Genomic DNA, 27,260 nt, shown 5'->3' with positions numbered 1-27,260 from the left:
TGGCCTAATTCTACTCCTGTCGCTTACGATCTTATGATCTAATAGAGAATGTTTTCTCTGCACAGCTGTGATTTCAAAACCAAGCACTGCTGTGTAAATTTTGTGGGAGTAATTTATTACTCATCATCATTTTCTTTTAAGTATACTTGGTCGAGGCCACATTTGGAGTATTGCGTGCAGTTGTGGTCACCCTATTACAGGAAGGTTGTGGAGGCTTTGGAAAGGATGCAGAGGAGATCTTCCAGAATTATACCTGGATTAGGGGGTATTAGCTACAGGGAGAGGTTGGGCAGATTTGTTTTGTTTCCTCTGGAGCACCGGAGGTTGCGGGACGGAAGTATATAAAACCATGAGAGGCATAGATAGGGTAGACAGAGAACCTTTTCCCCAGGATTGATATATCGTATACTAGAGGGCCTAGCTTTAAGGTGAGAGGGGCAAAGTTTCAAGGAAAGGTGAGAGGCAAGTTTTTTTTTGTTTTTGCAGAGTGGTGGGTGCCTGGAACATGCTGACAGGGGTGGTGGTAGTAGAGGCAGATATGATAGTGACGTTTAAGAGGCTTTTGGATGGGTACATGTATATGCAGGGAATGGAGGGGTATGGATCATGTGCAGGCAGATAAGCATTATGTTTGGCACAGACATTGTGGGCCGAAGGGCCTGTTCCTGTGCTGTATATTTCATTTCTCTGTAAGGTATATTGATGCTATTAGAAAAATGTAGGATATATTTAGGTTGGGTACAAAGGAGAACATCTTGTGGTATTGTATTTTTTGTTCTGTTATCTGAGGGAAGTCTGTAACCATGGACTTAATATATTGCCACTAGAAGTGCAGTTAGCACTCTAAGAAAACCACTGCATGAGGAAATCACTATGAAACAAATGTGGAAATCACTAATATAGATTGTAATCATTGGAAAGAGAAATATTGGCCTGGATATCTGGTGATCTCCTTTATTCTTCACAAAAATTGCATTGATTCTTTTTGCTTTCAATGCAGAAGGAAAGCAGAACCTCAGTACTTTGAAGGACTTTAACGGTGGAAACGTTATCGAGTGCCAGTCTAAAGTTTTTTTTGCTTTACGTTTGAGTGAGATTGGACCTTTCAGCTTTTGACCAAGGGTTGTTTTTCTAACACTCAGCACCCATTTCAATTCATGGTACCTTTAACTTTGTTTCAATGTATGCAAAGTATAAAATGGTAGGCTTGGTGATCACAAGGATGGCGGAACTATAAATGTATTTCACACTAGTGCATTTGGTGTCCTTGAGGGTGTGGTTACAAATGTGATAGAAAGAGAACAATGAGCCTTGCTCAACGTTTAGATTAGATTAGATTAGATATAATTTATGTTTGGTACTTAATATCTAGTATAAGGAATAGCTATTAAATTTGAATTGTTGAAATAGTATTTCAAATAAGGTATTTGTGGGTTATTAATGCTGAATTTAGCAAGTCAGTTGTACTCTGTAGTGGCCTTGTGCTTTATTGTCACGTGCATAACACAGTGAAATTCATTTTTTGAGTTGCCAGATTTGGAGGCATTTCCAAAGTGCGCTAGGTCTTATGGAGCCGTGCCAGATCCACGCTGCTGCAGGGCCTCCAGCCTTCGCATAGCTGCGTTAGGGAGAGGAACACTTGACATTATACTGCAAGGTCTCTGAAGCTTCAGTAAACTCTCCTGACTGAAATATCATGCTTAAAATGGTTGCCGTGGCAGGGCCTTTCAATCAGATAAAGCAGTGAAAGTCAGCTGAATAGTGAGGCAATTGTTTAATGTTTTGGCAAAGTTGATTATAATGTCTACTGGTTCAATGGTACTTTATTGTCACGTGTACCTTGGTAGAATGAAACTCCTTCTCAGTCAAAATCTTACTATGCACAGACACAATCATGCTTGAGTACAAGAGTGTAAGAATAATAGATTACACTGAGACAGTATGCAAGAATCGCCATGTTTCCGACGCATCTGGTATTCTTGTAGAGTCCTTTCTTGGCTTTAAAGGGCATTGACCTGGCAGTGGCACTGGGTTGACCTGGCCACATGATGTGGTCGATGTCTTCACTGCTCAGCATCCATTCCATGCACCTGGCCCCTGGCCTGATTTGATCGAACCCCAGGCTGCTGCAGGGCCTCCAGTGGCCCACTCCACCAACCAATTGACCCAGGCACATTGACTTGTGAAGGCACAGTCCCCCGCCTCACATGGTTACCGTTCAGCCTCCGTGCCCTGGGACCACTCCCGCAGCCAACCTTGAACCTTCACATGTACGTGTATGTGTCTCCTATACATTAAATAGAGACGCAAGAAACTGCAGATCTGGAATCTTGAGCATAAAACAGTGCTGGGAGATCTCATCAAGTCAGGCAGCATCCGTGGAGTGAATGGACAGGCACTGTCAGTCTAAAGGCGGGTCCTGAGCTGAAACATCTATCCTTTCTTCTTTCTAAGGGAACACTTAGCTTGTTGAGTTTCTCCAGCACTTTGTTTTTTGCTCAGTGTACATTAAAGAATTTTTTGTTTGATATTAAAATACTTGTCAGACTTGTTATTCCTATAAGTTGTGGTCAATTGAAATAATTGTTCTGTATATATAAATGTAGATACCTGTAAACTGGAATAGAAATGACCAATTTACTATTTTGTTACCATTTTTTAATATAATTAGGTTATGTTTGCCAATGCCAATTGATGTGGTATATACGTGGGTGAATGGTACAGATCCCGGTTTACTAAAGGAGCTACAAGAATTAAGGGAACAGATGAAGAACGACCAGAATAAACTGAGGTGTGTTTTTCCTTCAACCTTTTAATCATTTCTTTAGGCATTAACTTGCAATTTTCATTTCTCGGTTTTCTCATTATTGAAATTTTTGCTCAGATCAGGAATTGCATGGTATTTCAGTGATGATTTAAATTTAATAGTTCCTCATTTTGTTTTATTCCATTAATGCAAATGTTTTTCTTTTAGAGAAAGTCTTGGAAACGCCACAGAGGCCACAAAGAAAAGGTAAACTAATATGTGAAACTGATTTACAAAAACCTTTCAAGAGTTGAATCTTGTTATTCTGGTTCATGAATTGTTTTTTATTGCACAAAACCCTGGAGAGGGCAGACTTTATTGACAATTGCCCTTTCTAGTTTTGACAAGTCTTGATGTGCGGCCAAAGAGATTGAGATTGAGAGTATTGGAGCTGGGCATGAAAATGGTATTTGTTCGGAATACATAAATGTCTAGACATTTGTGATAAGCCACTAAATTTCCTGGAGGCAGTTTTTATAACATTACTGTGAATGTCTTTTTTCACTGTAGTGGTAGAAGTAAAATAATTAAAAAATTTGTTACATTTTTAAAGAATGTATCCCTTATTTTCAAATGGCAGAGTGATATAAATTGATTTACTTTTGTTCTATTTAATCATGCCATATTCTGAATATTGTATAAATACAGGCACCTCGTGTTTTACGCAGGGGTTGTGTTCCTGAAAATCAGCACGTAATTCAAAAATGCGTAAACTAAACGTATACATTTAAACAAGTACAAATTTGAGTGCGTTATTTAAAAAAATACCACTGCCAGAGTCATTGAATCAGTAAGTGTAGAAACAGACCCTTCGATCCAACTTGCCTACACCACCCAACGTGCCCCATCTGTGGTAATCCCACCTACCTGCATTTGGCCCATATCTCTCCAAACCTACCTTATCCTTGTCATTGTCTAACTGAGTCTTAAACTTTGCGATAGTACCTGCCTCACCAAACTCTTCCAGCAGCTCATTCCATACACCCACCCCCCTTTGTGTAAATAAAAAAAGTCACCCCTCGGGTTCCTATTAAATCTTTCCCCTCTCACCTTAACTTATGTCCTCTGGTCCTCCATTCCTCTACTCGGGTCAAAAGACTCTGTGTATTTGTCCGATTTATTCCTCTCATGATGTTGTATACCTCTATAAGATCACCCGTCATCCTCCTGCACTCCAAGGAATAGTTCCCAGGCTTCCTCCTGCAGCCCTTTTTGAATAGAGGCACAACATTTGCCACCCTCCAGTCTTCTGGCACCTCACCGCATTTAAATCTTAGCCATTAATGAGCGTGTTATTTAAAAAATGCATTAAATGTGAGGTGCCTGTACGTGATTCAGCAGATATCAGTCATGAAAAGAGTTATGCGATGACTTGTTTACAACTTTCCAAATGGCATAACCATGACTAAAGGCAATTGGTTTTAGACAATCAAGTTTTATTCCTGGTTTAGTAAAAGCTAGAAAAATTTGGATTTTCTGGTTAGGATGAAAACTTTAAACTAGACATTTTGAGTGTACTTTGTATAAATTAGCGAACCTGGGTCTGAAGTGAGAATTCTTCTCTTGGAGTGGGGAATGCTGCAGTTTACTAAAGAAGAACATGGGTTGATGTTGTTTAGGGTCAGGACCCTTGTTTAGACTGACTGTGTCCCCTCTCTTGGCTTTCTTCCCTCCCTCACCCCTCCTCCACAAACGGTCTGAAGAAGGGTCCCAACCTGAAACATCACCGCTTCATGTTCTCCAGCGATGCTGCCTGACCTGCTGAGTTACTGCAGGACTTTTCTGTGGGTTTTTTTCCACCAGCAACTGCAGTTTCTCGTGCCTCCGACTTGGAGGATTGGGGTTATCCAGGTTCTTTTGAGGGGAAAGCAATGCAAGTCTGGAAAATGGATAGAATGGCAGTCGCTTGCTCCAAAACTAATGATAGCCACAAACATTTAGTATCATGACTGAAGAAAGTAAAGCAGTGAGTGTAGTGAATGATTTTATTACTGCCTGTAGTGCGTTTCATGTTTATATTTGTAATAAATGCAGATTTATTTATTACAGTGAGAAGCAACCAGAATGCATGTTATCGCTGTGTGTAAAGGGTCCCATGATTGTTTTGGATCCGAGTTTACCAGCAAACATTACCGTCACAGAACTGCCTTCTCTCTTCCCTCTCTTCCGTGCTGTAAAGCATCTCTATCAGATACCAAAGCTGAAAACCCCATCGTCCAATATTACTGTACTTATGTTTGATAATCAAAAAGAAGGTAAATATAAAGTGCCTTGAAACTGTATTTTTGCTAAAATAGAAAGTTTTGGTTAATATTGTTTAGAGAATTGATTAAATGAATGACATGTTCCTTTGTAAAGTAAGCTATAAATCAAAAAAATAATTAGTGTAAAGTTAAATGTTAGGTATTGGATAGTATGGGGGAAGAACTTTTCTTTTCAGCGTTCTGTAGAATTAATTGTGGTTGAAGCAGCGAAAATTTGTGTGAAAAGGTAAACTGGTATTTGTTGTCTCTTCGTAATATTTCACAGTTGATTGAAAAATACAGCCTGGACACAGGCCCTTCTGCACACCGAGTCCATGCGGACAATCGATCACCTCTTCACACTAGTTCAACGTTATTCCACTTTCACATTCACTCCCTACACTCTAGGGGCAATTTACAGAAACCAGTTAACCAACAAACCCGTATGTCATTGGGATGTGGGAGGAAACTGGACACGTGGTCACAGGGAGAATGTGCAACCTCCACCTAGACAGCACCTGGGTCTCTGGCACTGAGGCAGCAGCTCTACCCGCTGCACCTCTCGATCAAATGCAAGTTCTGCTGGAGATTGAACATTTATTGCTTTTGTGGAATCTTGCTTTAAATTATTTCAGTGACTACATTTCTGTAACAATATGTAAAACATTTTTTTTTGTTTATACAGTATTTAGTTTGACTCGGTATTTAACGTCATATCTGTGAAGCTTAGGTTAGGTAGTAAAGCTAAAAAGTTTCAGTGAATCAGGCAGCATCTATGGAGGCATAGGGGTAGGCCTTACTGGCTCCTGCTACAGGGTCTTGACCTAAAATGCCGATATCTCTTTGCCTCCATGGATGCTGCCTGACCCACATAGTTCCTCCAGCAGTTTGTGTGTTTGCAGCATCTGCAGTCTCTTGTATCTCCTGTCAGCAATAAAACTTCAGATTTAGGACGTACTACAGTAAGTTAACAAAGGACGCAGTGCTGGGGTAACACGGCAAGCAGCATCGCTGGAAGACATCATAGATTACATTTTGGGTCGGGTCCCTTCGTCAGACTGAGGGAGGGTCCCAACCTAAAATGTCACCTATCCATTTTCGCCAGATGCTGCCTGGTTTGCTGAGTTACTCCAGCACTCTGTCTTTTTTTGGTTAAACAAGCATATGCAGTTCTTTGTTATTACCAGCTATAATTCATATCGTTTTATCCATATTCAGAATTGAATGCTTACATTATCCTGAAGTGAATAAAGCTTCATGCAATCAAAAAGTATTATCGTAAATCTGTAGGAATATAATATTTAAACTTCTTCTTTTAGTGGATGATGCACTTTCAACAAAACAAAGCCAAAATGATAAACGATTGGCATGGAGAGGATATCTGGTATGTGTTTATTTTCCTATGTTGTACTTGGAGCAAACATGTATATGCTTAAATATATGGAATGAATCAATTCTAAAACGCTACTGGAGATTCAGCTGCACTCGTTGCCTATCTGTACTGATAAATATTAAGGCCATTTTTCTAATCTAGTCATAAATTGTAATATTATTTAAGCGAATTTGATATTTGCAGAATATTTTTTTTATGCTTACCACAGAGGTCCCATGCTATATTTTCATTGCAGGTCTTATCTTTGCAGTGTTGATGTTATTTGTTCACAATCTTGGTCAGCTGAAATTTAACGATCTATTGCAAAATCAAGAAAGTTAAAAAGTCCAAGTAATTTCAACATTGCAACGATCTTGTGAGGAAATAAAACTAAAATGAAAATATGAAATGCTCACAATGGCTAAAGTTTAACTGAGGAAGGCAACCCCATCCGCAAGATTAGTTTATCAAATGCCTCACTAAAATCCATGAAATAGACATCCACCACCCGCCCCATTAACCATAATCATCTCCTCAAAAAACCTAATCAAGTTAGAAAGACACGTAAAATGCCATTTTTGCAAAGCAAATAACATGATAGCTAATTTTGGATATTCTTATTTAAATGTACATCTGTCTTCTTTGAAGTCTTGGAAAAATTTGTGTGTAAAATTATGCATCAGTAGCCTTCGTAATACATCAACACCATTTGCATTAATTGTCTCGGTTCAATGTCTTTACCCTTCGGCAAATTTATGCCACTTTTTAGAGCATGGAAACAAGCCCTTTGGCCCAACTTGCCCATGCTGACCAAGACGCTCCATCTACACAAGTCCCACCTGCCTGTATTTGGCTCGTATCCCTCTCAGCACTTCCTATCCATGTAGCTGTTCAAAAGTATTTTTAAATCTTTGTTCAGTATCTGCCTCAACAACCTCCAAATACCCACCATGCTCTATGGGAAAACAGTACAGGAGTAATTTCAGGATTGAGGTTAACATCTGCTGTAAGGTTTGTTTTACTAACATATAAATTAATGATCGTCTTAACACCATGTGATAGAACAAGAAACTGAGGAACAAAATGTCACCTATCCATGTTCTTCAGAGATGCTGAGGCGGGTACCATCATAACATTTAGAAGACAATTGGACAGGTACATGGATAGGACTGGCATTGAGGGTCATGGACCAAGCGTGGGTAGGTGGGACTAGTTGGGGCATGTTGGTAGGCATGGACAAGTTGGGCCGAGGGCCTATTTCCAGGCTGTATGACTATAACTGACCTATTTTGCTTAACACGTGAATTTAAATTCACTGTTTCAGCTTATTTTTTATTAAACGTTTTTGCCAGTACCATGAGAATCCTAGATGCATGAACACCAGACAAATGAGAGTTTACTGAAACTATGCAAAAATAATGGTTGTAAACTATTTGCTAGACCACAGATAAAGAATCTCCTGGATCGGTCCTAATGCCGAATCTTGCGTTCCTGAGTGGTTTTCCAGCATCCTGCAAAGAGGAGGAACATATCCGAGCCAAACTACCGCCAGTTATTACTGGCAAGATGAAACAAGTAAGATCTTGTCTTTATAACTGCTTTGGGAATTTATGGGAAATGTTATGTATGTTATTTCATTGATTACAATCAGAATTTAGCTGCTTGAAGCTCAGTATTCCATGAGAACATAAGACGTAGAAGGAGAAGTAGGTCATTTAGGGCCTCAAGTCACACAGTAAGTTTATGGCTGATCTGGTTTTGGCCACAGCTGTATTCTGCTGCCTGTTTCTTTATTATGCTCGATACCCTTAAGAAAACGAGGACTTCTGCAAATGGACAAAATTGCTGACTAGTTTAATGCTCACTCAAGGAAAATTTGTCTCTGGTGAAACCAGTCTGCATGTGGGTGAAGTTTAACGTATCTGCAGCTATAAGTAGCTAGAAACGGAGCTATGAGTTTGTATTTTACGATTCTATTGAATACTAATGCAAATGTTTACATGTTCAACTAATTAAACCTATTGTAATAATGACTACACTTTGTTTTGTTTACTCGTTGGCAATGAGTAATGCTTGCTTGTGCCAATCCTGAACTGTACTAACTTTGTACCATCACCTCTCAATCCTTGTAGTCTTCCAGCTTTGCTCGTTCCATTAATTCCTTGCTGATTCCCTTCAATTGTGTTTTAGGAACCGCCACAGTATAAAATAATGTAATATTGTATCAGTCAGCCTATCATAAAGCATGGGAACAGGCTTTTTGGCCTAATCTGACCGGTGCTTCCTGCAGCCTTTGACGATGTCCTTTTGACCTCTTGTCTCCATTGCTTGGGTGGAACTAGACTACTTAGCTAGCATGTCACCTGCACTTGCTTCTCTTCTACACCTTTGTTCCCCAAGGACAACCTGTGGCCTCCTTCTACATCTCAACTGCCTGATGCCCTCTGGGGACATCATTGGCAAACACACTCTTATTCCCACATGAATGCTGACTGCAACTGGCCCAACCCAGTTGCATCTCTTGTCTCCACAGTACTGCATCAACACTACTTGTTTTGGAGACGACTAATTAATTTCAGCCACCAGATGGTGCTACCTGCATTTTCAAATGAATCTAGTTAGTAGTTGTCCTTGGGTTCAATGGTACTTTATTGTCAAAGATAAACACAGAGTGCTGGAGTAACTCAGCAGGTCAGGCAGCATCTCTGGAGAAATAGAATGGGTGACCTTTCAGAGCATGACCTCTGTCTAGACTTTTTCTCCAGAGATGCTGCCTGGGCCTCTAAGTTACTCCAGCACTTTGTGTCAATGGTATAAACCAGCATCTGCAGTTCATTGTTTCTGTACATTATTGTCACATGTACCTATACACAAAAATCATACTTAAGTACAAGAAGTGTAGGAATAGAAGATTAGTTTAATCTTCAAGTATATTGTGCCATGTGGGATTTAGTGTTGTGGAATTTATTGTGGGTAGCAGAATGGTAACCTTAATCTTGGAGGGATTAATTTTGGAGGGATTATTTATTGAGAGTGGCAGCAGAATGATATCTTCAGCCACACTCAGGCAAGCACCTTATTGAGCACCTTGAGCAGAGATGTCCTCCTTGCTAGACACAAAATGCTGGAGTAACTCAGTGGGTCAGGAACTATATCTGGAGAACATGGATATGGATTGTTTCGGGTTGTTTCAGGCACAGAAGTAAATGGGATATTTCTCCTTTTATTCAATCATCATCCACAGCTATCTCCACCATTTCTATGTCAACTAGTGAAATTACGCTGTGTCACAGTAGCCATCTGCATTGATGACATCTGCATTCTTGAGCTCGATTCCACTTAGGCCTCCTCATGAGTGTGGACTGGATGGCCATTCGTATTAGTTAATTTAGTTTATTGTCACGTGTACCGAGGTACAATGAAAATCTTTTGTTGCTGCTATCCAGTCAGCAGAAAGGCAATACAGCTGCTCCTCGACCTAGGATGGGGTTACATTCTGATAAACCCATCGTAAACCGAAAATATCGCAAGTCGAAAACGCATTTAATACATTACGATCACATGACCGAAAGTGACGTACGGCTCGCTGCCGTTGCCGGCCATTTGCTGATCGTAAAGTTGAAATATCGCAAGTCGAAGCATCGTAAATCGGGGAGCACTTGTACATGATTACAATCAAGCCATTTACAATGTATAGATACATGATATGGAATAACATATAGCGCAAGGTAAAACCAGCAAAATACGATCAAGGATTGCTGGTTTCTTAGTGTTGTAGAATGCACTCTGATCCCCATGAGGTAGGAAAAAGTTAGAATAGACCATATAAATAGAATCAGCCCACTTAGAAATCTAAGATAGACACAAAAAGCTGGAATAACTCAGCGGGTCAGGCAGCATCTCTGGAGAGAAGGAATGGGTGGCATTTCGGGTCAAGACTCTTCTTCGGTCTGGTTAGGGATAAGGGAAACGAGAGATATAGACGGTGATGTGAAGAGATAAAGAACAATGAATGAAAGTTATGCAAAAAAGTAACGATGATAAAGGAAACAGATCATTGTAAGCTGTTTGTAGGGTGAAAATGAGAAGCAAGTGCAACTTGGGTGGGGGAGGGATAGAGAGTGAGAGAGAGAGAGGGAATGCCGGGGCTATCTGAAGTGAGAGAAATCAATATTCATACTACTGGGCTGCAAGCTGCCCAAGTGAAATGCGTGATGCTGTTCCTTCAATTTGCGTTTAGCTTCACTGACAATGGAGGAGACCTAGGACAGAAAGATCTGTGTAGGAATGGGAAGGAGAATTAAAGTTTCCAGCAACCGGAAGATCAGGTTGGTTCAGGCGGGCTGAGCGAAGGTGTTTTACGAAACGATCGCCCAGTCGGCGTTTGGTCTCGCCGAAGTATGAGTCCACATCTTAAGCAAAGGATACTGTAGATGAGGTAGGAGGAGGTGCAAGTGAACCCCTGCCTAACCTGAAAGGACTGTCAGGATCCCTGGACAGAGTCGAGGGAGGAGTTATAGCGACAGGTGAGGAGCAAGCAAAGAGGCAGTGGCTCACTAGTATAACACTGGGCCAATCTTCCTATTTTTTAATTTGAGATACACACTAAAGCTAGCCAATTGTTCCAATTGTCTCTTAATTGGGATCAGCCAAGATTTTGTCAATGTCCTTCTGCCTGACTAAACATAAGTGGGATAGATTCTAAATTAATATCTGACTTTAATTTAATTTGGTTACTAAATTAGCCTGGCAATTGTCAGAATTAAAGAAAGATAATGTCAATAAAAATGCATGCTATTTTTGTCCACTGGTATTTTGTAGGTATCAGGCAATTGATTTGTTTTATCAACATCTTCGACTTTTGTTCCCCACTTCCTCGGGATAAAGTGTAAGTTTCCTGCACAGTTTTCCAGTTCTTTTCAGAAAAATATAACGAGACTGTAGATGGAGTTTTCCATTGAACTGCACCATGTAAGGCAAGCACAGCAGTACAATATTCTGCAGCATCTCCATTTAAACTACAACAAGTTTCAAAGATCAGGAACTTGTTTGACACTGCAGCAGTGATTTAAATTAATTTCTAATGTAAAGATTGTCACAGGGTAATTGGAAATTGTTTGATCACCGCTCAGGATTTTGGAAATTAGACACGGGATCTATGTATTCTCCTAAATGGTTCTCTGCATTTCAACAACATAGTTGAATGACATATTGGAAATTCAAATCGAGCTTGGCAGAATATCAGTCAGCCACTGCTCGGGGTCATCTTTCAATTGTCCTGGCTACCCTTAACCTCTTTCCTTGAAAAGCCTCAACAAACATAGTAGATCTTTACGCCTTAGCTAAAGGAATATTTTTAGACTATCGTGTAAAAGTCATACTAAAAGTAGCATGGCAATAAATTATTCTGTTTGTAGTTTACCAATGAATTTGAGGATGATGCAGTGAATCTTTCCAAACTTAAGCGGTTCCTTATTTAAAGTGTTTAATTTTAATTGCTGTTTTTTTTTTTTCCCCTTTATGCCATTTTTTCATGTGTAATGCAAGTTTTGCTTTAGTGATGTGTCATCTGCATTAACTGTATTGATTGTAAACCATCAGATTGGAAGCATATGAACGCTCTAATCCAGGGAGATGATTTATTCAAATTTTTTTTTTAAGTGACTGCTGTTTGGTAGACAGACCTCACTCAAACTAGCTATGAAGCTAACTTGTTCAATGACCCCTGTTATAAGCAGCATGGATATGGTTGTTGACCTTCATTTAGTCATTCTTAACCTTCCCCTTTGGGAAAAGCACTGTTCTTTGACTCCAACCTTCTTTAGTGGATTAGTCTGTCAAATTTATAGAAATATTATTTTCTCCTATTCCCGAGCACCAATCTTGAATATAAACCAATTCTATTATAATAGTGGTAAGTACCTAAAACCAAACATTATGGTGACATGACAACTTAAAACAGATGAAGAAATAAACATCTTATGATGTTACGACTGGCTAATCCATAAGAATTTCTTCTCCGAAAATACCCTACTCAAAACTCTGGCTCTGCACCTAAGGTGTTTAAAGATTTGTAAATGGACCTTTGTACCAATACTGTAAGATAAAACCAATTGCCTTGGACTTAAGGACAGACTATCCAGCAATTAAGTACTTCAGATTTTTATAATAATGAGGAAACGTGCAATTGTAAAGCACATTTCTAATGATACAGGATTGCCTCATTACTGCATTCGATCGATGATCTCAGTTGAGTATGCAAAAATAATTTCACTATGTGTGACAATAAAGTACCATTGAAATAAAGCAGTAATTGGAAGAAACATTTCATATCTTCAACGTAATATGGGGATGTGCATTACATTGCATATACTTGGTTCAATGGCCACCTCCTGTGCCATTATTATGATATGATTTGATTACAATTGTGCACTTTTCATAACAATGTGTTATTGCCTGTTTAGTTTATTGTCACGTGTACCGTTTTCACAAGCTGTTTTCACAAGCTGCTGACTATTGTGATCAATGTTACCTTGGTAGGCATTTTAAAATGACAAATTCCCAATTTGATTCTCTTCCTCTAGCTGCAGTTATATTCTGAAGCTGGTGTGGTGCTATTATTACTCAAAGATCCAAGAGATTTTGTGGAACTAACCAAGCAGCCCAAGCATAACATGACTATAGAGGGGAAAGAGATAACAGTCAACCCTGTCTATTTATTGTGGGACCTCAGCACTATCAGCCAGGTAGGTGATCCACAAAGTAAGCAAATGTGTATGTGGACTTTTGAATTGTACTCTGTGTTAAGAGTTTAAAAATATTTTTATACAGCAAATTATCTAAAATGACAGGTTAACAATTTTTGTAAATATCTCCAGTTTGATTTTCTGAAACGGCAAAAGTTCCATGTTTCAGGTAAAGGATTGCTTCCTTGAAGCACCATAATAAAGTGCGGAACCAATCTTAAAGTAAAATGCTACAGATGCTGAAAATCGAAAATAAATGAAAATTTCACGGAATTTCAAGAACTAAAGAACGTAGGATTAAGTGAGAAAGCAAAGGATTTAATAGACACCGTAGGGAAAATTTTCACACAAAGGGTGGTGGGTATATGTAATGAGCTGCCAGATGAGGTAGCTGAGGCAGGTACAATAACAACATTTAAAAAATAAAGGACAGATAAATGAACAGAAAAGGTTTAGAGTGATTTGGGCCTAATTGCAGGCAAATGGAATCCGCTAAAATTGTCCCATTATCTAAAACCATCCAGCAAATAAATGGTTCTAGCAATTCATCCATGGATGGTTGTTCATTGGTCCTCGCCAATGAGCCAATGCATTTTGGGGCATGCTCTGGAATTTTAACTTGGGCGTTCATTATTGTGAGCCTGTGAATCTTTATATAAAAGAATAATGGAAATGTTTGTGTCTGTTTAATAATTTATGGGTGTGGAAATCTGAACAAAGTGGTGGAAGCATTCAGCAAGTCAAACACTGCAGCTGTGGAAAGAGAAATTGAGATGGTGTAAATACATTACACAAATAAAAGTTGACATTTTTGTAACAGCATTGCGTGTGCTTCGATTATAGTGCACTTGGATTAGATGTGGGGATCATTTATGGTTTATTACTGCAATGATTTTTTTAATAAGCAGTTGATAGCTATAACACAGACAGTCCATTCATTACCAGCTTCACTCTTCTCCACAAGTCCAAGCAGGATGATGATATTTCAGCCAGTCGGTTTGAGGACAATGAGGAATTGCGCTACTCTCTGCGGTCTGTGGAGAGATATGCACCATGGATACGCCATGTCTTTATCGTAACCAATGGCCAAATTCCTTCTTGGTTGAACTTGGACAATCCTCGTGTAACAATCGTAACGCATCAGGCAAGTTCCTTCTCTTATTGTTGGTAGAGATGTAGGTGTAACAGCTCCAAATTAGAGCCGTGATTCTGTGGGTAAAGATAAGTAGCAAATAGAGATGTAAAAGAAAGGCCTCAAAATCAATAACAAAAATTACAGCAGATTATTTCTAATCTGCATGAATATAAAGGCTTGAAAAATGACGATCAGCATTCCAGTGTTGGCCAAAGTGTTTAATATTACCACTGAAGCAAGTTTGATACCATTAGTTTTACTAGACTTTGGTAGCATTCACTTTTTCTATTTATTTATGTGATATTTTAATTTAAGTTTTTTTAGAGATGGAGCATCGAAACAGGCCCGTAGTCGCACCAAGTCCACACTGACGAACAATCGCCCGTGCACCAGTTCTTTCCTACTCACTAATGATAATTTTGCAGAAGCCAAACAACATACAAATATCTTTGGAATATGGGCGGAAACTAGAGCACCCGGAAAAAACCCCATGCAGTCACAGGAAGAACGTACACGCACCGTACAGACAGCACTGTCGTCAGGATTGAACCTGGGTCTTTGGCACTGTCAGGCAGCGACCAGCACCATGCCACTATATAGTTAAATCAGGATTTACAAGGATGTTTTCAGGACTTGAAGGATTGAGCTACAGGGAGAGGTTGGGGAAGCTAGGACTTCATTCCATGGAGCGCATGAGGCTGAGGCGTGATCTTATAGAGGTGTATAAAATCAAGACGAGAACAGATGGAATGGATGCACAGTCTTTTACCCAGGGTAGGGGAATCAAGAGCTAGAGGGTAGAGGTTTAAGGTGAGAGGGGGAAAGATTTCAAAGGAATCAGAGGGTCAACTTTTTTCCCCACACAGGGTGTTGAGTATATAGAATGAACTACCAGAGGATGTAGTTCAGGCAGGATTTAAAAATCACTTGGACGGGTATGTGGATAGGAAAGATTAGGAGAGATATGGGCCAAACACCGGCAAATGGGACTAGCTTAGATGGGGCATGATGGCCAGCATGGATGAGTTGGACGGAAGAGCCTGTTTCCATGCTGTCTCTGACTTATTTTTGTACCTGCTGCCATATACTGTCCTGTTCTGTTCCATTCCTTGCAGAATACTGCTGTTTAAGTTGTATTGTACCTGTTCATTATACTTTACCAATCTCTGCTCTGCATTTATCATAATGACACCAGCCTTTCCAGATTATTTTGTATTTGTTTAGATCATTAAACTGGCATTCGGTGTTGGTTTGCTGTGAACCCGTTTTCCAGGAATTGAATTTGGAACGGTAATAAATTTTGTTTACACAAGATTGACTTTCATGTTTGACCTTCCTCCCTTAGGAGATCTTCAGGAATCTCAGCCATTTGCCAACCTTTAGCTCGCCAGCCATTGAAACACATCTCCATCGCATTCCCGGCCTTTCTCAGAAATTCATCTATTTAAATGATGATGTCATGTTTGGAGAGGAAGTGTGGCCTGATGACTTTTACTCTCATTCGAATGGACAAAAGGTAAGCAGTACTTTTAATTACCACATGTACTATTTAAACAACATTATATGGACCTTGCATTTTTATTTGACGTATGCAGTGTAATTGTGTTCTCTCTCTGATAAATTCTGGTAACAATGCAAAATCATACACTTTTGAAAGGCACAAAATAAATTTCCTTGACAACTAATTTGCCTATTTATACCAACATATTAAATCAAATTAAAATTTGCAGTGTGTTCATGTTGCTGGTTAATGTTAAGAAACCAACCAAACTTTTTTGTTAGGTTTACCTCACCTGGCCAGTTCCAAATTGTGCTGATGGATGTCCTGGCTCTTGGATTAAAGATGGCTACTGTGACAAGGCTTGCAATAATTCAGCTTGTGATTGGGATGGAGGCGATTGTCTTGGTAGGTTAAACCCACTTGGTTTCAATCGCTTTAAGAATCATAAAAGTAATGATATACGTGGGCAGATTCCACTCCCGTTCAGGTGTATAATGTGCAGGCAGATCTCATTTCTCAGCTCCTTCTCTAGCAGTGTAGGCCACATTGTTTCATGCAGATATCAGGTTAATTCTTAAATGTGATGGAGGTTTCTGCCTCCAACACTCTTTCAGAGGATATCAACGGGTCGATGGTTGAAAGAGTCAAGAACTTCAAATTCCTGGGGGTGCACATCTCTGAAGATCTTTCCTGGTCCGAGAACACTAACGCAATTATCAAAAAAGCTCATCAGCGCCTCTACTTCCTGAGAAGATTACGGAGAGTCGGATTGTCAAGGAAGACTCTCTCTAACTTCTACAGGTGCACAGTCGAGAGCATGCTGACCGGTTGCATTGTGGCTTGGTTCGGAAATTTGAGCGCCCTGGAGAGGAAAAGACTACAAAAAGTAGTAAACACTGCCCAGTCCATCATCGGCTCTGACCTTCCTTCCATCGAGGGGATTTATCGCAGTCGCTGCCTCAAAAAGGCTGGCAGTATCATCAAAGACCCACACCATCCTGGCCACACACTCATCTCCTTGCTACCTTCAGGTAGAAGGTACAGGAGCCTGAAGACTGCAACAACCAGGTTCAGGAATAGCTACTTCCCCTCAGCCATCAGGCTATTAAACCTGGCTCGGACAAAACTCTGATTATTAGCAACCACTTTCTGTTATTTGCACTACCAGTTTATTTATTCATGTGTGTATATATTTATATCATGGTATATGGACACATTTATCTGTTTTGTAGTAAATGCCTACTATTTTCTGTGTGCTTAAGCAAAGCAAGAATTTCATTGTCCTATACAGGGACACATGACAATAAACTCACTTGAACTTGAACTTGATCCACATCCTCGTATTCTACTTGGTGAGGGCAGAAACTAATCATCTTTCATCTTGTGCCTCCTTTAGTTAATGTCTTCTCTCGCCTCTCTCCCTCTTTCCCTCTCACCTTTGGGTCCTTTCTATCTTCTCTAAGCCACATATAAATTGATGCACTTCAGTTCAATCTCCCTTTTGGTCTTTGATCAAGCTTTAGATCATCTGTTTCAAAGTGAAACTGCAAGGCTTAGTATCAGATTTTAAAAGTCATACAGCATGGAAATTGGCCCTTCACCCAACAAGCCCAAGATGCCCCATCTATGCTAGTCCCACCTGCCCGTGTTTGGCCCATATCCTTCTAAACCTTTCCTATCCATGTTCCTGTGAAAGGTCGACTACCACAAACAATTACCCCTCGTGTTCCTATTAAATCTTTCCCCTCTCACCTTAAACCTATGTCCTCCGCTTCTTGATTCCTTACCCTGGGTAAAAAAACTCCGTATTTACCCAATTCTGAAATCCTTTGGGACATTATTCCACTGTTAAAGGCACAATGAATGAAGTGTACTGACCTGAAATGTTGCGTGTCTGTTCCTTCCGCAAGTGTTGCCTGACCTGCTGAATTTCTCTGTTTAAGAAATAACTGCAGATGCTGGAATAACCGAAGGTAGACAAAAATGCTGGAGAAACTCAGCGGGTGAGGCAGCCTCACCCGCTGAGTTTCTCCAGCATCTTTGTCTACCTGCTGAGTTACTCTAGCACTTTGTGTTGAACTGTTGAATAGGTTACACGGTGTGTTCTGATTACAGGTAACACTGCAAGTAGTCGTGGCGGTGGTGCTGCAGGAGTGGTGAATGCACAGGCCTGGCAGTTTGCTGGTGGTCTTCCAGGACTAACGTATTGCAACCAAGGTTGCGCCAACTCTTGGCTGGCTGATAAATTTTGTGATCAAGCTTGTAACGTCTTATCATGTGGATTTGACGCTGGTGATTGTGGACAAGGTAAGTTAAACTGACCTCTATATCTTGGAATACTGGACTAGATTAATTTTAAATAGCATCAGCAAACCCTCTGAAGTTTTATAATTAATGTTAGTACTGCCAACAATGTCTGCATCATGACAAAGGAAAATAAGTGTTCTAAACAAGATCTTTGAAGAATTAATTTCAACCCCATGATGTCTGCTCCATGATTTACATTTCCTCACCATAATAATATTTTGCAAACTAGTTTTGAACTTAAACACTTCAAATGCGGGTTGAAATTCAGGTTCCAATGATCAGCGTAAAGCAACCTTGGATGGACTTTATCTGATCCATTTAGAATCATTTCTTAACTTCCTTTCTCTTGAATAATGTATCCATTCAATCTCTTTGTGCACTTTATCTCAAAAGATGCACAATTGTTTTTGTATTAGCTATCTCCAGATTATTTCCAATATTTTACAAAAATATGTTTGACTCTTTTTTGCATTCAATTGATTTCAGTTATGCTGAAAAGAGAGGACGGAAATTTGAGAGAAAACTATGCTGCTTAAAGGCATTGTATATTGACTGTTTTTCCAACTATCTTTACAGACCACTTTGATCAGATGTATGGCGTGATTCTTTTTCACAACCAGACCCATTATGTGATTCCGAAAGGTGAGGCGTTGACTTACTTCAGTTTTGAGGGGTTTGCTAACAAGATCGCAGAGGCATCATTTGTAGATAATGCAGTTATTTGGCACGCTTCCGTGGCTAACAAATGGAAGACAATTCACTTGATCATGCACAGAGGAATTAATACAACCGCTGTCTATTTTAATTTGACTTTCCTGGACAAAAATGATAAGGAATTTAAAATGCACCTTACTGTTGAAGTTGACACCAGAGAAAGTCTGAAAACAAACCAATCTTCCACTTTGAAGGAAAGAAAGGCAAAAAATGTCACTGCAGCCCCACTGGAAATAGAGGTGCCATTCAAAGAGATTCCTAAAGAACTGCTATTCCCCAAAATTCAGGAAAGGACTTTGGATGACTTGAACATCAGCCTTCTGCTCCATCTTCAGTCTGTTAATGTATCACTTCTGCCTATTTCTGTACAAAATCAATTGCAAGAATTGGATTCAAAATTGAAAGAAGGTGATATTACACTTAAAGGGTATAATCATACAAAGTTATTTATTTTGAAACCTTTTGGAAATCTTATCCATGCTTCAAAAAAGAATGAAAATGAAGGAGGGAATCAGCGCACAGAAAATATTTTGGTAAAGGATCTGGACTTCTCGGAAAAGGGATTTACTGATGCAGATTATATGGGTAAGGATGAAAACGCTAAGAACCATTTGACAAAAGAGCGTGTTGAGAATGGCCAAGCAGGAAGAAATGAACAAGCTGACAATCTAGTAACTCTGAATTCTTCCTCTGCGATGAAAATGAGTGCCATATTAAAAGACCCACCCAAGGATATCCCAGTGTTACAAAAATCAGATGTCAAACCCATCACTTCACAGAGAATTCTTCATATTCTTATTCCAAATGACAGCAGCAAGCTAAAACAGGATCAGAGTGCCAAAGAGATTGATACAAAGTTCAAGGCTCAAGAGCAAAGAGTTAAAGCATTAAGAGAGGTCAACACTGTGACGTCAGAAGTTGAATTTAAAAACATCAGTACAGGATATGCCAACAGAAAACTGCATTATTATGTTGAAAATTATGTTGGCTTTCTACCGTGGGAAAAACAAAGGTATTTTCAAGATCTGTTGCAAGTAAGTGATTTATGAAATGCACGATTCACTCGGTTGCCTGCATTACAGAAAACTATCACAAATTAATTCTGATAAAATGACTAAATTGTTTCCAGTTATTCTGTGTTGTAGGTGATAAGAGCTTTTATAAATGTGTATAGTGGAAAAGATTAGCTAAAGTTTATTGTGGGTGCCTTAGAATTGATTCAGGATAAATTATACTGGACAAAAAGGAAACGGCAGAGATTTTAATATTTTGCATCTATTTTTAGGAAGGAAATAGAGCTGTACAGGGCCTGTCCCACTTAGGCGACTTTTTAGGCGAGTGCAGGAGTCTGCGCTCACCTCATGGTCGCCACATGTTCGCTGGTGGTCTCTGGTGAGTCTCCTTCATGGTCGAGAGAAGTTCCTGCATTCTGGGAACTAGTCGCGGCCTCAGTATGGTCGCAGCAAATTTTTCAACATGTTGAAAAAGTCGCCTAAGTGTGACAGGCCCAACATGTTGAAATTTTTCTGTGTCCAAAAATTGGTCGCCATGGAGAAAATCGATACTTTTGTAGTTGTATGTGCAGTTGTAGTGGGGTCGCCATGTCGTTGTAGGTAGTCGAGGTAGCCGCAGGTAGTTTTTCGTGACCGGACATTTTCATTGGCTCGTTGGGGGGGAAAAAACGTAAGCACGAGTTTTCAGAACCAAGGAAAACCGACCAGTAATGTTAAATGCCCGCTAAACTTCACAACTGTGTATCTCTGGCTTATTAAAAGTTGTCTGGCTTCTTAAAAGTGTCTCCAATCCTTCTTTCTCCCCACCCTCCTTGCTCTTTTAAAGGACTTACTGTACACTGTGCTAGCCGTCTTTAACCTTCCTGTTCATCGCGGTGTGTGTCTGTATCACCTTGGCTTTGCACCGTGTGAATTTCAGACAATGCTCCCCCGCTTTCCCTGGCCCCCGCCTTTGCGATGTGTTTGTGTGTGTGTTCCACTCTGACGCTCGCCGTTCCAGTTCGCGGTTTTTCAGGCGAATGCCGCGAGCTTGAAGGATGCAGGCAGTCTGCTGAAAAGTCGCCTAAGTGGGACAGGCCCTTTAATCAGGTGATTAGGAGCTCGAAGAAATTGCCTCTAGAGTTTAGAGGTACAGCGCAGAAACAGGCCCTTCGGCCCATCGAGTCCGCACTGACCAACGATCAGCACACATTAACACTACCCTACACACATTAGGGACAATCTACATTTCTAGCAAGCCAATTAACCTCCAAACCTGTACGTCTTTGGAGTGTGGAAGGAAACCGAAGATCTCGGAGAAAATCAATGCGGTCACGAGGAGAACATACAAACTCCGTACATAGTCGGGATCGAACCTGGGTCTCTGGCACTGCAAGCGCTGTAAGGCAGCTGACTTGGATCTATGCTGACTTGGACCGATCCTGTTACTGTTATCGAAATGTGCGGCTATTTCATCTTTTATAATTGACTCCAGCATCTTCCGCACCACCGATGTCGGGCTAACTGGTCTATAATTCCCTGTTTTCTCTCTCCCGCCTTTCTTAAAAAGTGGGATAACATTAGCTACCCTCCAATCCACAGGAACTGATCCTGAGTCTCTAGAACATTGGAAAATTATCACCAATGCACCCACGATTTCTAGAGCCACTTCCTTAAGTACCCTGGGATGCAGACCATCAGGCCCTGGGGATTTATCAGCCTTCAGTCCCATCAGTCTACCCAACACCATTTCCTACCTAATGTGTTCCTTCAACTTAATTGCAAATCTGCAGCATGTTTTGATCCTGTCCATGTTGAATTGAAGACTAACCCTTAGTAATGTGTTTATAATTGTCTTTTAAAAATATATCAGTTCACATCTGAAGATACCTAAGCTACAAGTTTTTAAATTAAAATCTCATGAGCTCTAACATCTTATTTTAGGAGAAGGCAAAGCTGGAGAAGGCGTATGCATATTACACTGACAGTAAACAAATGGGAAGAAAACTCCAGGACACGTTTGCAGACTCATTGCGCTATGTGAATAAACTTCTCAATACCAAATTTGGATTTACTTCTCGTAAGGTTCCTGCTCACATGCCTCACATGGTTGATCGTGTTATCATGAGTGATCTTCAAGATCTGTGAGATATTGTCAATTTTGTTATTCAAGCTTTGATTTTTTTTAAATAAGTTTACTATTTATTTTGTGATTCCATTTTTTTGCTGTAACGTGTTCTAATTCTAATTTGTACAGGAGCATAATTTTAAAAAATGGCATGATTTTAATATTCCCCTTATGTTAGTTAGCCTTATAGTACTTTGAATTTGCCAAGATCGTCTTACTGGGAAAAGTTTTGGTATTAATATACCATCTAATGTAACAGTCTAAAATCTTGATAAAAATAAGTATTAAATGTTTGCATTCTTCTGTACGCATGTTGTATCATCAGCTTGCATTTGAGTTTTTTGTTAAATCAGCTTGCTTGTGGCTACAGCCATACTTAAAGCCTGGCATTAAATAATGCAAGAAACCTCTTTAGGTTTACAGTGTAGGGTAGAATTGGACTTGCCGTCATGATCTTTTTTTGTTCTCTACATAGTCGAAAGTTCTTGCATATGAGATTACTTTGGGTGGATTTTTATGGCAACAAAGTGTACAGGAATCGTAAGGCCTCCGGCACCAGTACGTTACGAGAGCAGACACAAGGAATTAGCTTACAAAATAAGACACACAGTTCTGGAGTATCTTGGCGGGTCAGGCAGCATCTCTGCAGAGTATTGATAGGTGACATTTCGGGACTCTTCTTAAGAGAGGAGATGTGGGAAAACTGGAAGAATACATATGGATGGCTGCTTTGCTAATTTTTCCAATGATGTAATGTTTTGATTCGCTTTGGAACTAGCATTATTTTGTTCACTTACAGAAATTCATTTATCTTCTGATAGTTTTCCAGAGGCCTTTGACAAGTCTTCTGACCATAAGGTTCGTCATTCTGAGGACATGCAGTTTGCATTTTCCTATTTTTACTACGTAATGAGTGCACTACAGCCATTAAACCTATCCGATGTTTTTGATGAGGTTGACACCGATCGATCAGGAATCCTCTCTGATCGGGAAATCAGGACGTTAGCAACCAGGATTCATGAACTTCCCCTGAGCTTGCAGGTAAACCTGTATATTCTATTCGGATTGCTGTTTTGTGTGATTTTAAGTGGCGAGCCAATACTGTGTGTGTTGGTGCAGATTTTTTGTTGACAACAAGATTATCAATGCTTGGACTTACTGCACTGTTTCTTGCAATGAGGCTTTCAGTTGATCAGATGATGGGGCTATGTGATCACATTTGATAATGCACCGTTCCAAACACCAAGGATTTATCTTTTTCAAAAATCTGTAATCAACATGAAAATGAGAAAAAAAAAATCAACATTTAAAATGAATATATTTACAAATCCTTCCACAAACAAGCACTGAGGTAACACCCATGATAATCTACTTAAGTAACGCTAAAGAACAGGCGCAGCTGGTTAGTTGCTGCCTCACATTGCCAGAGACCTGGGTTCAATCCTGCCTCCGGTGCTGTCTGTGTAGAATTTGTGCATCATCCCTGTGACTGCTTGGGTTTTCTCTGGGTGCTCCGGTTTTCGCCCACATCCTCAGGACATGTGGGTTTGTAGGTTAATTGGCCTCTGTAAATTGCCCCGAGTGTGTAGGGAGTGGATATAAACGTGGGATAACATAGAACTAGTGTGAATGGGTGATCGATGGTCGTTGTGAGCTGAATGGTCAGTTTCCATGCCGCTTCTCTAAAACTAAACCGTCTGCTTTCCCCTTTTTTGGGCAAACCAATCTTTCCCACTATCCTTGTGTGTGCCCAATGGAAACATTGCCCAGCCTGCAGGAGTCTCTGGTGCACCAATGAACTTCCACTGGCATGTTACTTTATTGTGGTGGGAGGTTGCACTTTAACCAACATTGAGAATGCTAAGCATCTACTCAGTTAAGTGTTTGAAACCTGGCAGATATAAGTGAATCTGCTGGCTTTTAAATGAAAGGTATAGGGCATTGCATTAATAAGAACGTTTCATTTTTATTAATTTTATTTCCCGGTCCTGACCCGAAACGTCACCTGTCCATGTTCTCCTGAGATGCTGTCTGACCTGAGTTACTCCACCACTTTGTGTGTCTTGTTTTTGCAGTTCTGTATGGAGCATAGAACAGTACAACACAGGAACAGGCCATTTGGTGCCAATTTAACCGCACATCTGCCTGCATGTGGTCCACATCCCTTCTTTCCCTATCTGTTAACATGCTTGTCTAAAGGCGGCTTAAACATTTCTATCGTATCTTCTTCCACCACTTTCCCTGGCCATATATGTTGCAGGCACCAACCATTCTCTTCCTCTTTTTTGCGCCCAAAAAAGCTTGCTGACCATATTTAGTTAATTGTTTTACTGAAACAGGATTGGGGGTAGATATCTCTTTTGAACAGTCAGCATTTCTTATCTATTAATTGCTGTTTTTATTAATATTCAGGATTTAACCAGTTTGGAACAAATGCTGATCAATTGCTCAAAAATACTTCCTGCAAATGAAACTCATATCGACAGAGTTTCTCCCACCAAGGAGGCATATTATGACCCGAACTTGGTAAGAACTGCAAGTATACTAATCCACACACCTTGCTTGATCTAATATGATCAACTTTATTATGCTTCGAAAATGTAATACTTCTGTTGATGAAATTTTTTTGGTGTTCACCCAAGCAAAGCAATACTTATTTCATCAATTCTATTGCTAATGTACAAAAACAATTAGGAGCCACACCAGCATGATCCAGGGAAATTTAGTTATATTTTCACTTTGTAAATATAGTTTGCGGATGACACGAAGCTGGGGGGCAGTGTTAGCTGTGAGGAGGATGCTAGGAGGCTGCAAGGTGACTTGGATAGGCTGGGTGAGTGGGCAAATGCATGGCAGATGCAGTATAATGTGGATAAATGTGAGGTTATCCACTTTGGTGGCATAAACAGGAAAGTAGACTATTATCTGAATGGTGGCCGATTAGGAAAGGGGGAGATGCAACGAGACCTGGGTGTCATGGTACACCAGTCATTGAAAGTAGGCATGCAGGTGCAGCAGGCAGTGAAGAAAGCGAATGGTATGTTAGCATTCATAGCAAAAGGATTTGAGTATAGGAGCAGGGAGGTTCTACTGCAGTTGTACAGGGTCTTGGTGAGACCACACCTGGAGTATTGCGTACAGTTTTGGTCTCCTAATCTGAGGAAAGACATTCTTGCCATAGAGGGAGTACAGAGAAGGTTCACCAGACTGATTCCTGGGATGTCAGGACTTTCATATGAAGAAAGACTGGATAGACTCGGCTTGTACTCGCTAGAATTTAGAAGATTGAGGGGGGGGTCTTATAGACACTTACAAAATTCTTAAGGGGTTGGACAGGCTAGATGCAGGACGATTATTCCCGATGTTGGGGAAGTCCAGAACAAGGGGTCACAGTTTAAGGATAAGGGGGAAATCTTTTAGGGCCGAGATGAGGAAAACATTTTTCACACAGAGTGGTGAATCTCTGAAATTCTCTGCCACAGAAGGTAGTTGGCTATATTTAAGAGGGAGTTAGATGTGGCCCTTGTGGCTAAAGGGATCAGGGGGTATGGAGAGAAGGCAGATACAGGATACCGAGTTGGATGATCAGCCATGATCATATTGAATGGCGGTGCAGGCTCGAAGAGCCGAATGGCCTACTCCTGCACCTATTTTCTATGTTTCTATGTAATAAAAATGAACTGGATACTGGTTTGCACCAAAGATAGATACAAAATGCTGATGTAACTCAAATTGTGTCTATATTTGCCTGACCCAAATTACTCCAGTATTTTGCATCCATCTCTCTTAGTTTCACTTTGTCCATTTTCGAAGTACACCCCAATTTCACAGAGATTGCATTCAATGGTTCAAGTGTACTTTATCGAACACGGTCCCTCTGTGAAATGAGGGTGGTAAATGTACAAAGCGAAAAGATCCACCAAAATCTTGGCATAGATAAATTTCAGGAAGTCATTGGCGACAAGAACCTTGGGGAAAGAATTCCAGAACATTTACATTTAATGTCGTCACTAGATAGAATTACTTTCATGTTTGCTTAGCATGCTGTAACATTAATGTGGCAAACATTGTTCTTTCCTTTCAGTAACATTTGAATGTCTTTAAATATCTTGCTTTCTGCAGCCTGCAGTAACTAAAGGACTTGTGATCAACTGCAAACCAATCACTGATCGGATCCGTAAGGCTTACAAGGACAAAAATAAATACAAGTATTTACTGAGCTTTTCCTCTTCAAAGTGGTATTTTTAGATGATAAAACCCAAGTTGTGTATCGTGGAATAAGGAACTCCTGATAGACACAAAAATCTGGAGCAGCATCTCTGGAGAGAAGGAATGGGTGACGTTTCGGGTCGAGACCCTTCTCCGCAGGGCAGTGGCTCCAAAAGCGCCTTCAACAAGGAACTGCAGATGCTGGTTTTCCAAGGAAGGACACAAAATGCTGGAGTGACATTATCACAGATGGAGAGCAGTGAGAGAGGGTCCCACAGAACTCCCATTCTGCCATGACCTGTCAGTCTTTGTCCTGTCCCTCCACTCTTGTAACTTTCTTTCTCCCACCCCAGCAATCAGTCTGTAGAAGGATCCTGATCCAAAACATCACCTAGACACCTCCAGTGATGCTGCCTGACCTGCTGAGTTACTCCAGTACTTTGTGTCTTTCCAAATTGTGTATTTTTCAATTTAACTGATTTGTAACAAAAGGCATTGTAACAAAAATTGTTTCATTTTTATTTTATGACTTGGATGATGTTTCTAAAAGGATTTTTTTTTTCATTTTGAGCAATGTGTGGACATCAGGCACCCCAGGATTAGAGAAAGTGAACACTAAACTTCTTTGCCCAAGAAATGCTCCATTCTTCAATAAAATAAAGTTGCTTAATCGCCAATTGTAATAGGAAGCATGCATTATTGCAAGTTTCTCAATTTAGGCTGAAATGCCCAATTTATGCTTTACATCTGTACCCACGGAGAGCAAGATTAGTGCTAGCAATATTAATTTTCACATTGGATTATTATCATTAGTTCAGATGGGATTTTATCCCACTGTAGTAGATTGGAATCAAACATAAGAATTCTTCATGCAATGATTTTTGTTCGTCCTTTGCGGTTGTTTACTTTTTTTGCGGTTTAATATTCCTGCCCACTGGGAAACGTCATGTGAGAACTTTGAAAGCGATATCATATGTGCCGAGCTTATTCATATAGTTTTACATTTGTGTGTTTTAATAGCCTGGGCCGTGCCTTGCTCGGCACCTATTTCTTGTTCTCCACTCAGAATTTGAATAGGTAAGCAGTAACATTAAGCATTTTGAATAA

At 40.1% G+C, this 27,260-nt stretch overlaps 1 protein-coding gene across 2 annotated transcripts in view; it reads left to right on the top strand.

Moving 5' to 3' along the window:
- The window catches only part of gnptab (N-acetylglucosamine-1-phosphate transferase subunits alpha and beta), a 37,843-nt gene that overhangs the window by 4,758 nt on the left and 5,825 nt on the right, over window positions 1-27,260 (top strand). Inside the window, exons 4-18 of one of the 2 annotated variants that reach the window (XM_033037928.1) lie at window positions 2,672-2,791; window positions 2,975-3,013; window positions 4,856-5,061; window positions 6,369-6,433; window positions 7,862-7,996; window positions 13,006-13,167; window positions 14,132-14,311; window positions 15,648-15,818; window positions 16,085-16,208; window positions 17,919-18,110; window positions 18,687-19,858; window positions 21,761-21,960; window positions 22,766-22,985; window positions 24,357-24,470; window positions 26,067-26,152. In XM_033037928.1, coding sequence (XP_032893819.1) covers window positions 2,672-2,791; window positions 2,975-3,013; window positions 4,856-5,061; window positions 6,369-6,433; window positions 7,862-7,996; window positions 13,006-13,167; window positions 14,132-14,311; window positions 15,648-15,818; window positions 16,085-16,208; window positions 17,919-18,110; window positions 18,687-19,858; window positions 21,761-21,960; window positions 22,766-22,985; window positions 24,357-24,470; window positions 26,067-26,152 — 3,186 coding nt within the window. Of the gene's footprint in view, window positions 1-2,671; window positions 2,792-2,974; window positions 3,014-4,840; window positions 5,062-6,368; window positions 6,434-7,861; window positions 7,997-13,005; window positions 13,168-14,131; window positions 14,312-15,647; window positions 15,819-16,084; window positions 16,209-17,918; window positions 18,111-18,686; window positions 19,859-21,760; window positions 21,961-22,765; window positions 22,986-24,356; window positions 24,471-26,066; window positions 26,153-27,260 lie in introns of both variants that reach the window. The other variant, XM_033037927.1, reaches the window with a different exon arrangement.

Source organism: Amblyraja radiata, chromosome 19 (assembly GCF_010909765.2).
Source record: "Amblyraja radiata isolate CabotCenter1 chromosome 19, sAmbRad1.1.pri, whole genome shotgun sequence".
Classification (NCBI taxonomy): domain Eukaryota; kingdom Metazoa; phylum Chordata; class Chondrichthyes; order Rajiformes; family Rajidae; genus Amblyraja; species Amblyraja radiata.
The sequence above is the reverse complement of the archived record's forward strand: the minus strand, read 5'-3'. Positions and strand labels throughout refer to the sequence as shown.